At 34.4% G+C, this 14471-nt stretch overlaps 1 protein-coding gene and 1 long non-coding RNA gene across 2 annotated transcripts in view; both read right to left on the bottom strand.

Moving 5' to 3' along the window:
• LOC149488034 (uncharacterized) overlaps positions 1-14471 on the bottom strand; it is a 58835-nt gene that overhangs the window by 31329 nt on the left and 13035 nt on the right. The window lies entirely within an intron of this gene.
• On the bottom strand, positions 3128-11508 carry Frmd5 (FERM domain containing). The gene is made up of 12 exons (XM_089696797.1): positions 11206-11508; positions 10952-11056; positions 10749-10791; positions 10421-10597; positions 9610-9710; positions 8767-8907; positions 7677-7829; positions 7390-7478; positions 6996-7131; positions 6643-6724; positions 6325-6507; positions 3128-4786 (listed from the first exon to the last, which is right to left on the bottom strand). Exons 1-12 carry the CDS (start codon positions 11293-11295, stop codon positions 4449-4451), a joined length of 1638 nt encoding a protein of 545 aa, XP_089552923.1. The 5' UTR covers positions 11296-11508; the 3' UTR covers positions 3128-4448.

Raw genomic sequence — 14471 nt, 5'->3', positions numbered from 1 at the left:
TTTTCAATTTTTCATCTATCGCCGAGTACGATGAGATTTTTATTTATGGTAACGTGAATTATTGCGCTAGATGCTTGATTTTTTTTGTGTGCTAAGCTGAAAGATAGGCCAATTCAGTATGGTAACATTTACTATCGTTAGATCTTCGAATGGAATAAAAAAAAGAATTAAATGCCAAGAAAGATAAAATTACCCAGTATGTTCATAACTTCAAGGGCCCATAAAAAAATAAAATCACATAAAAAAGGTTTTCCATTTGGCTTTTAAAAACTTGCTCTATCGATCAGATAGCTACCCTAAAAATTTCATTTTATTATTCTGAAGGCTTCAATCGAAAAATTGAAATCTAAATGTGGTAAGTGCAAAATTTTTATTAACATGATGATCATTAAAACCAATAAATAGGTGTTTAATTACCAGAATTTTTTTAAATAGCCCCGCTGTTGCTCAGTGCAAGTGCGACATCACCGTAAAAAGTTGTCTTTTAAATGTCTGAATGCTTTTTTATCATTTTTAATGGTTTCTTCTGCTACTATGAATTTCCGGGTTATTTCGTCCAAATTGGGGCATTCTCTCAAGTAGCCGAAGTCTTTTTAGTATCCCCATTGAAACAAATCAATGGGGTTTAGGTCGAGGGACCGTGGAGGCTAGGCTTTAAAGCAGGCGTCACCGGCGCATGCGCAGGCTGCAACGACCAATCCATCTTTCAGGGTATTTTTGCCCTTTAGCCTGGCCTCCACGGTCTCCGGACATAAACCCTATTGAATTTTTTCCGTGGGGATACTACAAAGACGAGAGACTGCCACAATTTGGACGAAATAACCCGGAAATTCATAGTAGCAGAAGAAACCATTAAAAATGATAAAAGAGCATTCAGACATTAAAAAGACAACTTTTTACGGTGATGTCGCACTTGCATTGAGCAACAGCGGGGCTATTTAAAAAAAAAATCATTTTTAAACACCTATTTATTGGTTTTAATGATCATCATGTTAATAAAAATTTTGCACTTACCACATTTAGATTTCAATTTTTCGATTGAAGCCTTCAGAATAATAAAATGAAATTTTTAGGGTAGCTACCTGATCGATAGAGCAAGTTTTTAAAAGCCAAATGGAAAACCTTTTTATGTGATTTTATTTTTTTATGGGCCCTTGAAGTTATGAACATACTGGGTAATTTTATCTTTCTTGGCATTTAATTCTTTTTTTTATTCCATTCGAAGATCTAACGATAGTAAATGTTACCATACTGAATTGGCCTATCTTTCAGCTTAGCACACAAAAAAAATCAAGCATCTAGCGCAATAATTCACGTTACCATAAATAAAAATCTCATCGTACTCGGCGATAGATGAAAAATTGAAAAAAATGTAATAACTCCGAAAATACGAAAAATCGCATAACACACATGGGGGTGATTCGGATAGCCCTCTTGGTCTTCTACCTCCCAGCTTTCGTTCATCACTACTTTTTGGGACACCCTGTATAGGCTTATCAATATCTCTCAACATTTTTGTACTGAAATAATCATTTTTTTAAAGTAATTCTGAGATTCTTGCTTTATATTTATAGTACAATCTTACTTCTAGTCCGGGATACATCGCCCATTTTTGCAAGTGATTACTATCAAGCTAATTTTTCGTGAGTAGCTTTATTTTGATGAGATGCCCAATAATTTCATGTACGAAACTCTCGATTGTGGTAGCTTACAGAGGTAACAAGGATAAAAATTGTTGATTTGACGGTTCTCAAATATTTATTACGCAATTTGTAGGATAATATGTCCGTTGAATTATACAAGTATTAAATAAGTGAAAATAAAAAAATCAGCTGGTTAGTAATCATTTATGATGACTTCGTTATCGATACACATTGGAAAGGGGGACTCTTTGATCAAACCATAGATTTTGTAGGACAAATATTTTTTCTAATAATTTAGATAATTATCTTGAGATTGAACAAAAAAAAACATTCAGTTGGTAATTAATATTTGAGAACCATCAAATCAAAATATTTTATCCTTGTTTCCTCTGGTAGCTACCACAATCGAGAGTTTCGTACATGAAATTATTGGGCATCTCATCAAAATAAAGCTACTCACGAAAAATTAGCTTGATAGTAATCACTTGCAAAAATGGACGATGTATCCCGGACTATTCAGATTGCTATATTTGGATGATTGAAAACTAACGTTTTACTAATGCAATTTATACAAATGCATAAAAAAATATTGATAAGCTATAGGGCCCGTGAAAGGTAGAAACACTCGATTTTTACCCAATTTTTCATCATTAAGAAATATTTTTATTTATCATTTTGCCTTACAAATATCCTATATTATTATAGTTATACTAAAAACAAGAGATTCTTCTCCACCATATCAGAATGAATACACCATTTTAAATAAGCCCGGCCGCACACTTCGTTTTCCTGATCAGGAATTCAGATTGGGAAACCTGAATGATCTGATAAATAAATATTTCACAAAGCTCACAATATTCTTAGTATTCTGTTTTTTTTTAGTTGAACCAAGTTGAATCAACATTTAAAAAATTGAAGCAGTCTACTCTTACAGATGTTACAAGCGGTTCAAGATCTGTTAATTTGGACAAGTTGATTGTACAATTTATTGTGGACACCATGTCACCAGTATCAATTGTGGAGAACAAGTATTTTAAAGCTTTGATTGAAGGTTCACAGCAACTGACTAAGCCTCCAAAGGTTATGTGCCGTATTACAGCTAAGAATAAAATTAATAATGAGTACAATGAATTTAAGAAAAACCTTAAGCTGGAGTTGGATAATGTTGAATTTGTGTGTAGTACGGCTGATATTTGGTCTTCGTCTAAAAGAAGTTACTTGGGGGTTACAGTCCATTGGATTGAAAGTGAGACTTTTGAAAGGAAAAGTGCTGCAATTGCTTGCAGAAGATTCAAAGGGGCTCACACATATGATAAGGTGGCTGAAATAATAGCTGATATACATTCAGACTATAATCTGAAACTATCAAAAATTGTTAAAACTGTAACAGATAACGGCTCAAATATGGTGAAGGCTTTTGAGGTATTTGGAAAGTCTGATTCGGAGGCAGTTGAAAATGAACACGTTTCACAAGCATTTGGAAAAAGGACACTTACTACGGCTGTCTGTTACCGGAATTATACAGAATCCAACATGTTATCAAAAGCCTCAGAATAGAAAATCTGAAATACTGCAGCCCTCTGCTAGATGTAATAGAAGAAAATGTAGATAGACGGTTTAAACGGTTTATGCAGCTGGAACCAGCAGCAAACGATGCTATATTAGCCTGTCTCTCATCCCATGTTCAAACTGAAGTAGGTACCAAAAGCAAAAAAGGAATCTGTAAAAGAACTTTTCTTGTCTGAAACAAGGAAGATCAATCGATCTGAAAAACAAAAATTGGAGACTTTAAATAACATTGAAGGTGATACAAAAAAAAAGTCAAAAGATGAATCTTATTATATGTTTCTAGAGGACTCGGATTCCTCTATTGCTAGTGGCGAAAATACAAGCAGCACCAGTGATTTGGAGACACTACAGTACCTCAACAATAAAGATGCAAACTTTAAGAGCTTGAATGCTTATCCCACAATAAAAAAAAAATATTCATAAAATATAACACCTGTTTGCCTAGCTCTGCCCCTGTGGAGCGACTCTTCTCCTTTGGGGGCATGATCATGAGGCCTCATCGAAGGAAGATGAGCGACAGTATGTTTGAGGAATTAGTTTTACTCAAATCTCAACTAAAACATAATGATTAAGTGATTAAGACTTAATGTTTGTTAATAGTTAAGTATACCTGACGAAAAAACGACTTACTGTTGAGTTTCTTTCGGCTTTCTTCTCAACAGCGGTCTCCTCTTGGGAAAGCTGGTAGATTCAGACATGTAAAAGTGCCTTTGTGGCCTATTTGCAGAATAAAGTTCATTATTTCATTATTTCATCATTATGATTTATCCATATTTTGTCTAAATTGTTTTCTCGAATAAATAAACTTAAGTTAAATGTTTTTTCCTTACAAAAGTATTTTATCTTTAAAAAGTATTTTAAAGATAGGTATTTTGTATCTTGTATTTCAAATATCTTTTTAGAAAACTACTTTTATCTGTATCTGAAATACTTTTCTGTAAAGTATCTTACATCTTCTATTTCTGATACTTTGTATAGGGTATCTTATACATCACTGGAACCAACCCATCAGAATCAGCAAAATTTTCCGTGCTGAATAATAAGAATAGTGGGCGCGTTGTGAAATCTTTTGTATGTAAACATTGCATTTCCGTATCCGAATTTGAATTCCTGATCAGGGAATCGTACCTGAGCGGTACAGACAGGTAACAGATAATCAAAAATCGAACGTCTTCACCTCCCACTCGTAAACTTAACAAGATAGCGCACAACACCCACGCGCAAAGCGAATGCGAATCAAAAAAGCTCGACTACTTTTTTCTTCAGGTACTCTTTGAGCGGCGCGTAATAGTGATGCCTGAGCGAGACAATTTCCGGTTTCCGTTTCAACGGCCTGAATAGCGGCCAATCGGTTTCGAAGATGAACAGCATTGCTAGAGCGAGAGAGAGCCATACGAACAAGAAGGATGGAACGAAAGCGCGCAGTAGGCTGAAAGGTCTGGGTGGGGGTTGGAGGGCGGGCGGCCGCCAGTCGTCCGCCGGCTGCGACGCGTGCGACACGTGCGTCACGTGGGTTGTCGCACCCGATTCGGTTGATGAATGTTCGAACGAGTCGCGCGTGTACTCGGCGCAAACTGTGGAAAAAAATATTATTATGCAACAAGTATGCGTATCGCAAGTATTGATCGTTATAATTAGACATCGGATTATATGCATTTGCATATGCAAATATATAAAACTCTCTAATTACGGCGTTAGTGCATATTTTAGCCTTTTTCCCCAATCGTGCATATTTCGTTAAGTAGTGGGAGTCTTGATTGGTTGACTAACCTTCATTAGCCAATCAGAATGCTCAGCGAGTAAACAAACCCTGTTATGGCATGGTAAAATGGCAAAAAATTATAAAATGGGCTCCATTTTAAGTAAATTTGGAGCCATTCATAATAGGGCTTTTGGGGCTTTTGGGGCTAAAAACTTAAAACACGGGTTGAATTCCAAAAAAGGGCTAGATTTAGCCCGTAAGGTCTAAGGTGCAACACAGGGCTCGCGAGTGACAAACGTCACAAATTTGCGCTCGAAAATTTGGTAAAAATGCTTAATTTTATATTGCCACAAAAACTATACTTAATTATAAGAAAATTTCACTGATTTTGTTCAATCTTTGATTAAAATATATAAAAATAATAAAGTTTTTTTTATTTTGTATTGTGCATATTTATGGCATATCAGTCGTTTTTAGTGCATATTTCGGCCTTTTTTAGTGCATATTTGCATGCATATTTTGGCATTTGTTAGTGCATATAATCCGATGTCTAGTTATAATAATAGACTTTTTGGATACAAAGACAAAATATGTCGATTTACTATCACCCAATTGCTCGAAACTGTCCTTAAGGCCGTGTACGCGGTCCGTGCGCTGTTTGGCTCAAATATGTGATTTTTCAAACCAGATTGTCCATCAACCACTTATCTTACAAACATATAAATTACTAATAATTTTAGGAAATTTTATTGTCTATGTAGTTAGTTAAGAGTTTTTTTCAATTAATACAGTATTTCTGAATACCATCAAGATAACTGAGCCGATGATTACTTGATTTCACTTTTAGTGTCAATTTCGAAGCTAAAAATATCTGAAATTGCTGACAGATCTAACACACAATTATTTTTAACTAACTGCAAAAATCCTTATTAAAATAGTAAGTTAAAAGATTTTTTTATTTTGGACTCCTAACTTACGAAATTAAAATCCGAACAATGTGAATTTTTTTAGAAATTATAGTCGACAAAATGATTATTTTCACCAAGATATTTGACTTTATTGAATATAATTTATACATATTGCAATAAAAGAATGTCTTACTTATAAGATAAAATTTAAAAAATCAACTAAGGTACCTCTATTATTTTTCTACAAATTTTTTTAAAGTACTATAAAACACTGCGCGCGACCCGATTAAAATCAGTCGGCAGCGAGCCTTTCCAGAGAGAGGACATGTTGCTCGGCGCTCTCCTGTGGACCTATGCTGTTCATAGTAAAAGGATAGCGCAAGCCGCGATCTATCGTAATAGATCGCGGAGTTTTTGACTTGCGTTAAATAGAATATGCGCTCTTAAACAAGCATTGTCTCGATCAATTCCATACCACGAACTGCAACTATTATCCCTTTACCGCTCTTGTCGTCGCGCCGCAGGTGGTCCGCGCACGCGAGCGCGATGTCGACTGCCGGCCCGCTGAGCAGGCAGCCCCCCTCGCACACGTCCCCCGCGCCCCCCGCACCCGCACCGCCGCCCTCCCCCGCGCCGCTCTCTTCTAGCGGCGCGCTGTGTGTAGACCGCGGTAGGCTGCTGTAACCTGTAACAAGAACATGTAAATTACATTGTACATGTACATGTATTAAAGCCGATTTAATTGACGTAACATAAACAAACTAGACTCACATTTACGCGAAAAAATAAATTTTATTTTAAATATAAATAAAATACGAACCAAAATCTCCAGTCATGGGTGTGGAAGGCGTAGCTGGTACACTCGATGCTTTTCGTCTACCTCCAGTGCTCGATCCCTCGTCCTGTGGGCAATATAGGCAATTATAATAAGTTTAAGCTCTGCACTAAACAATATAAAATATTATTTTTAACATATAACAATTAATTATTGAGATGTTTTTATTTATTTTCCAGATGTACGATAGTGAAAGTGTTCATAGTTTTAAGCAGTAGTAGGAAAAAAATAAACTTTAAAAAATGAATGACTATGCATATCATATACAAAAATGATATTCCTAAATATGTTTACGCTATGTAACCGATGTTTTTCTAATTACTCTTTATTATACATACCTGCGAATCCCTAGGTGCCAGTAGTCCATCCCTCTCTAATATCTCCCTCTCAGTCCGACCCACGTACTTAAATTTTGTACCCCAAGAGAACAACCCCCCACCCGAGTATACACACGCGTCTGATGATGATGGTAAACTGAAATAAAAATATAAAAAATGTTTTTTTTACTAGATTAATAATATATTTTTAGGGTATTATTGATTTTGAATTTTAAAGATACTGGCAGGTTGAAGAAACTTTGACAAGGTATATTAGTATGTTTATATATTGCCTTTTTTCAAATGTGACTTAGACAAAATTTGAAAGAAAAAGGCAATAAAAAAATGAAGATTACACATTACCCGAAATAAACACATAATTTCTATTAGTCTCATTTATTTGTACTAAACTTACGTAAAAAACAACATTTGTTCTATCGCACAACACCACACATGTCGACACGCTGCTCCACTTGGACATTTAAATCCAACTGTGTGCTTTTTCTGAAATACAAAAATGTTGAACATTGTATAAAAGCTTAAAAGAATAAAAATCTATTTAAAATCACAGTAGTTTTCTTATAGAACAAAATTTTGTATTTATTAGCAAAAATTTGAAGTAAGTTAAGTAAGTAATTAATTGTTACAACAAAAAAAAAAACTTAAAAATTATATTGTATTTGTGAAGAAATTGTTATTTACCTCAGGATAGTTAAGGTGCACAATGAACATGCGCCCTTCGAAGTTAATCTTATGCACCTCGGACCACTTGAAGTGGTGCGTCTTTCGACTGCCTTGGAATGTGAGTATACCGCAATGATTGATCCCCAAGTAGAGTTGATTGCCTCTGTGGTCCTAAAGTGACAATATTAAGGTATTTATATGACCTAATTTATAAATGATATTAACCTATTTCTTTTGTCACAGAATTAAATTTCTTCTTCTTGTATCTAATATCTTCTATGCACTATACCAAACAAACTACATTCATTTCTAATTTTTTTTAAAGTTCTAGTTATTTTGTTTTGTCACCAATGCTTTACAAGTTTGAATAAAATCGGCCCGTTTAAAGTGGGTCAAAATCGAGTTTACAGGAGTGTGTTACATACAAATATATTATACAAGTGACGCTAATATAAGCGTATTTTAAATGCTCTATATTCTTACTGGACGAAAAATGTGATATGTGTTAAACTATGCCATTAATTGTATCACTTTAGAATGATGAATCCATTAAACTTTGCATACAATACAAAATTTCCAATTTCATAATTTCAGCATGATGTAATATTGATAAATAGGGTTGACATTATTAACTTTACATTTTATATCTTTTCATGCAAAATACAATAGTTTTTAAATAGATAAAACAGCATTTATCAATATAAGTAAACAATTTCGTATACTATCTTCATTTTTAATTAATGTCAATAGGTCATCTGTATAATCTGCAAATGCAACAAATTTTGGAGTAAACAACTTTCTATTTGTAGAAAATATGTTACTTAACTGTAACATATTATTATAAAATCGTTAAATTTACTATAATGTAGAAAGTTGCAATATTACTTGTGGAACCTCCATTACTTTAATACTATCTGACAATATAATTAAAATTTGTTCATTTTCAGGTCCTCTGAAGGAACAGACACACAGTTGAATCCCTTAATAATAGGATATTACGATTGTAAGCAATTGTATATGAATACAGGGTTACTTGTAAAACACCAGCAACCTCGCAGGACAAGAGAGCTAACATCATAAGTAATAACATTTGTTCTACACAGCTCACCTTTACAGGATGCGGATCCACGCCATATGTGTCGAGTTGGCAAGCGATCTTGAGAAATGTCCTCTCCGCCTCTTGTGTGGACATGCCCTTAACGCCACCTGTCCCTCCCGGCGTTCCCTCCACTGGCTCTCTATGCAATTCCTGAATATATTTTTAATCTATTATATAGGGTGGAAATGTTCAATGGGCCCTAGAGGGAAAGGACAAAATACTGCAGATAGTGGAATGTATCTGTCTGAAGCCAAATTGATGATCTAGAATAGCATTTTTCTCTGCAGGTGCATTCTAACTAATAAAAGCTTTTCAAATCTCTTGGAGAGGATTTCTTAAATGACACCTCATATACCGGTTTGCCAGGTTTATGTATCATCTGGATCTTTGAAAATTTTAAGAACTGTGTAAAAGGCAATATAAAGGGTGGTCAGGAAAACTATAACCTAACCATTGCTTTAAAGTTTCTATAATGAAAATCAATCAGTACTTTACTTTCTATGTCATATACCATATACATTAATGCAATACAACAATATCAAACACTTAGGGCGGCTGTATACTCTTCAAGCAGTAGAGAGCGACGGCTTGACGCCGCGACCGCGCGGTGAATATAGACATTCATTCACTGCCATACACGGACCGCTCGAGCAGTCGCGACCTCTTCAAGCTGTCAACTGCACGGTTTGTAGCAACAGCTCGAGCAGTCGCGACCGCTTCAAGCTGTCATCTGCGCAGTTTGTAGCAACAGCTCGAGCAGTCCACGTCTGACGGCTCGAGCAGTCCGTGTACATCACTCAGTCGTTAACTGCTTGAGCTGCCTGGGCTTATAGATATATCTTTATTCCTCACCTGTATCCTAGCTTCAATAGCGTCAGTTTGTCTGAGCAGTAGTCGCATTTCAGTCACATAATTACCGACATGTATACTGGGATCGTAATCACCAAGTTCAACTGAAAAGATGTATTATATAAACATTAGAATTTAGAGCCTATTACAGTATTAAGGAATATATGGACGATAAAAACCCATGGAGGGTTGTCGCTTAAAAACCACAGGACAGTTCTTTAGCATATTATGTTAATATAATTATTATGATGTTACATATTATGTTATTTGTAAAATTGAAAAACTGATATGATTAAAAAGAGCAACTATGGAGTTTTTTGCTGATTCTTCTCCGTAGATACTGCTGTGGTAAATGTTAAAAATATGTACCTAATGACGTTTCAAAAGTGCTTCTAGAAGAAGTCTAATTGAATAAATAAATGTTTGAGTTTGAGAAATGATCAAAATCTGTATAGTTTCTATTACTGTAATGTGTATCTAGTACTGTATTTCATGTTTGTATTCAACAAAAGACTGAAGACTGTCCCTTGTGTGATTATAATAGAAAGTAGATTTAAATCAGACAAAGGATTTTTATATTTTAAATGGATATTTAAATAAGCTGTTATAGTGCAATGGACATTGATCACTAGACAGTAGGTAGGTGGATGACAAATTTTAATGATTTTTTTCATACTTTTCAAATAGTGCAGTCTATACTTAAATCAACAAAAAAATTGTTAAATATTTCATTATCAAGCATAAATCTTTGTTTTTTTTTTTTATTTAATCTATGTGCAATTGAGTATAACACAATTACAATAATAAAACTCACTTTGTATTATGAGCGCTCCAAGCATAGCAGCTTCATTTGATGTACAATAAAGTCTTCCATGAAGCAGATCTCGTTTAAGTTGTAAGTAAATTTGGAACCGTGTGACATCTTCTTTGAGTAGCAATGGATTTGGAGGGTAGAATTTAACACGAAAACTAAATAATATTGGCGATGCATCTAGAAAAATAACAAGATCATTCAAAATACTCAATTTAATTCCATAATAGCTTTCTATTTTTTATCTCAAATTGATAAGAATAAACACTAATTTAGACTGGACTATTCCTTATCATTGATATCACTAGCTAAATTAGATTATAGAACCCACCTTTAACTTGTTTCAGTATTAATTTAGCTAAGTGGAGCCAATGCTGTAAAAAGAAGACATCATAATTAGACAACATTAAGTTAACAATTAATCCATCAGGCCCCAGAATCACAGACACAATAGAAAATCTATTGTGTCGCAGCCGGATCTGGCCGTACAGGGCTCAATGGGTTAATATGCATGTCTAACAAAAGTTGACTTACCCGTTGACCATTAGCGTCCACATATCGTAGCCCAAAATAATCAGTTTCAGTCAGATTTAGTTGCTGGCAGACATGTTCCAAGAGAAATTTGCCTTTATAGCTAGGCTAAAAAATTAAGTCACAGTTAAATACTATACTGTTTGCACGGAATTCTCTGTTAAAGTAGCTAAGAACCGTATTAAATCCATTGAAGTATTATTGTACACAAAAATAATTACGCAAATATCTAAAATAAGTAGTTAAAGTATACTTACATGAAATTCACACTCTAATATTTCTGTATCTTCTAATAATCTCACAGTACATTTATAAACTATATTACTATCTCCCCGGCTTTTGAACATACTGATTTCGAACTATAAAGCTATGCAGTCAATATTATTAAAAGGACATAATTAAATAACAACTAAAATAACCCTCATAAATTCACGAGCAAAGGCGAAACTATTAAACCTATAATTAAATATATTTCACTCGATATATTACTTGCTAGATTAATCATATATTTAATACATATTTATTTTCTTGGAATTAGATTTTCATTTTCCATTTTCTCATTTCACTTCAATAATTTATTTTTTTAATCTGTCAAAATTCAAATGTCAATATTGCAGCAGTACAACATTCCACAGACATTTAAAATATTGAAGTTACATACAGTCCATACAGATCACAGCAATTATTAAAATGAATAAACACTGTGAATATTCGTCATGTGGTAGAAATTTTCAATGGGAGGAAACTTGGAGGAAAAGTACTGAAAATACTGTACATAGCAAATTTTGCTGAAAGGAAACCTTTATTTTTATTTTTAAGAAATAGACCCTGATTTAATTATTTTCGAAAATTCTCTCGCTAAAACTGGGAATCGATCTAGCTAAAAATTAATAAAAAAAACGACGTGTGGCACTCGGGGACTGCCGCGATAAAGCTATTGCATGCTATGCCTTCGTATTAGGTGATTCAATGAAGAAACGAATCTTCAATGGCGGCCAAAGCTGACACTGACGTATGGTAGGGTCAGCAAAAAAGAAAATAAAAATAACGTAAATGGATAATTATTTTATTAATTATTTTGAATTGTTTGTTGACAAACTTTTTTGTTATGGTATTTGTGTATTTATATGAATTATCATATTTACGTATACAGAATGTAACAAAATCCCCATAATATTTGTAATTAGCCCATAAAACTGAACAACTTTTCCCAAAGAACATATTTTGTCAAATTCCAATAAAACATTATTTACTTTCGCAAATGCATAATTGTCATTCTACATTTATGATAAAAACTTTTATAGGGAAAATCAAATACATTTTAGTGATTTTATTTTTCCATTTTTTTTTTGCATGCCGTACGGCCGTGTGTAAGCGAGAGGGAATGATAAGCGCCGCCATTGAAGATTCGTTTCTTCATTGAACTGCCTAATAGCGACACCTCGTTCTGAATCGCGCAAGCGAAATTTTTTCTTTACAGAGCTATATATACAACTTTCCGACATCATCCATTGGGGCCTTAACGGCCGGCCAGTCGAGTAGACCGGTCGAGAATCCTCCATTTTCGATGGAGGAATTCCACCTACCTTCCTCCACACCTTCAAGCCACACCTCCGCCCGTCGGAGTGGGGGAGCGTGAGGTTTTTCGTTATAGACTACAAGCCCGCATATGAAAAAAATATGGGTCAAATGAACCACCAGGGGGGTCATATCTAGAACGAAAGAAGAGCAAAAAATAATAAGATTCATCACTATGCCGTCACTTGTAAGCTGTCCAACTGAGTGCAGATGAGAATTGAAAAGTACAGGTAGACTCGGTAAATTTTGGTCATATATTTTTGTACGGCATTCTTAACCATCGATAGATCCATTAAAAATAATAAGAAACCGCTCAGTGCCGTACAAAAATGTTGGTCCACCAAGTCGGAATTTTAATTTAATTTCCGAGAGTTACCGGGGGTAAATTTGGTCATTTGACCATGTACGGCATCTGTGTCATACTATTGCTATACTGCTTTTAATCCATTATTCCGCAACGCCGTACAAAAATCATGGGGACAAGGGGAAAAAAATCGAGAGTTGCAATCCCCTCTCTTTCCCCACTCCAGGGGGTCATTTGACTAAGTACGGCTTCGGTTCCAAAACATTATCTAGCACTCAAAAGTACTATTAAAAGCAATGCCGTCAAAAAATAATTGTTCTTTTAAATGTATACCAATAATCATCTTAATTTCATCGAATTCTTGATATAAAGAGCTGTAAGGTCATTTGACCCTGTACGGGAACTTTTTTTTTAACATGATATTGTAAAATTCAATTGTTGTATAGTATTGCCGTTCAAAAGAAACCGTTCTAAAAAAAGTTATAGAGAAATGCAAAACCAGAAATTTTGTTAAAGTTTAAACATCGTAGATTAATGAAATATAATAGTTTTCTACACTTTATTCGTTGTTTTAAATAGTATTAACATAGATAAATTAGGAAAAAACGATGCCGTACATTTTTGTGCAGACCACATCTTTTAGGCTGATGAAAGCGACGAAAGCTACAATTTTAAGGGTGCTTTATGGCCATTTGATACAGTACGGCATTAACATATTTTTACCCAACTACGGCAAAGCAAAAGGAGGGTTATGGTTTTGACAGGTCATGTATGTATGTTCATCTATTCCCTCGTAACTTCTAAACTACTTATCAGAATTCGACAAATAACATATCATTAGAAGCATCTGAATTGTTCACTGGATAACCAGCGACCAGCTAGCTAAAGGCTATAGCCTTGGGGTTTCACAAAATCTAATGAGGCGCCCTCTAGCGGACAAAACATACAGAGTAAAAAAATAAAGTTAATAATGTAACAACATACAGAGTAAAAAGATAAATATGCCGTGTTTGGTATCATTTGAAAGCGCTTTACTTGTACATTTTGAATATGTATATAATACTAGCATTTGCTTGTGACTTTACCTGTATTCATGGGCTGATTGCATATAATTCACATCTTTTCGTTCATAGCTTTTTTATTAGTTCATCAATTTAACGGAGTCCATTTCACTTGACTCCGACTTTCCAAGGTGATAATTAACCACCTCGAGCTTCTTAATATTAATGTATATTTATATTTTATTATCAAAATATAAAGCAAACATTTCGTTATATGGATTTTTTCTTTTTCAGATTTTTCCCCTTTGAACCAACGAAAATGTACGGCACATGAAAAAATATTATCTATGCATAAAATACTTTAAAAATAAATTTATTTCGTGTTGTGTCAAATGACCCCCTGGAGTGGGGAAAGAGAGGGGATTACAACTCTCGATTTTTTCCCCTTGTCCCCATGATTTTTGTACGGCGTTGCGGAATAATGGATTAAAAGCAGTATAGCAATAGCTTAATTAAAACTTGTTAATTCAGTCTCCAAATCGACACGTCATATAAGTAATGATTAAATAAATTTTTCATTTCCCTTGCCTCTAATATTTGCTCGACATCGAACGGTTGGGTGCCTAAAACCTTATTTGCT

Source organism: Colias philodice, chromosome 6, assembly GCF_061535455.1.
Source record: "Colias philodice isolate Cphi_HAF_F1 chromosome 6, ilColPhil1 Martin Lab GWU primary, whole genome shotgun sequence".
Taxonomy (NCBI): Eukaryota; Metazoa; Arthropoda; class Insecta; order Lepidoptera; family Pieridae; genus Colias; species Colias philodice.
Note: the sequence above shows the minus strand (reverse complement) of the source record. Positions and strands in the feature narration are given on the sequence as shown.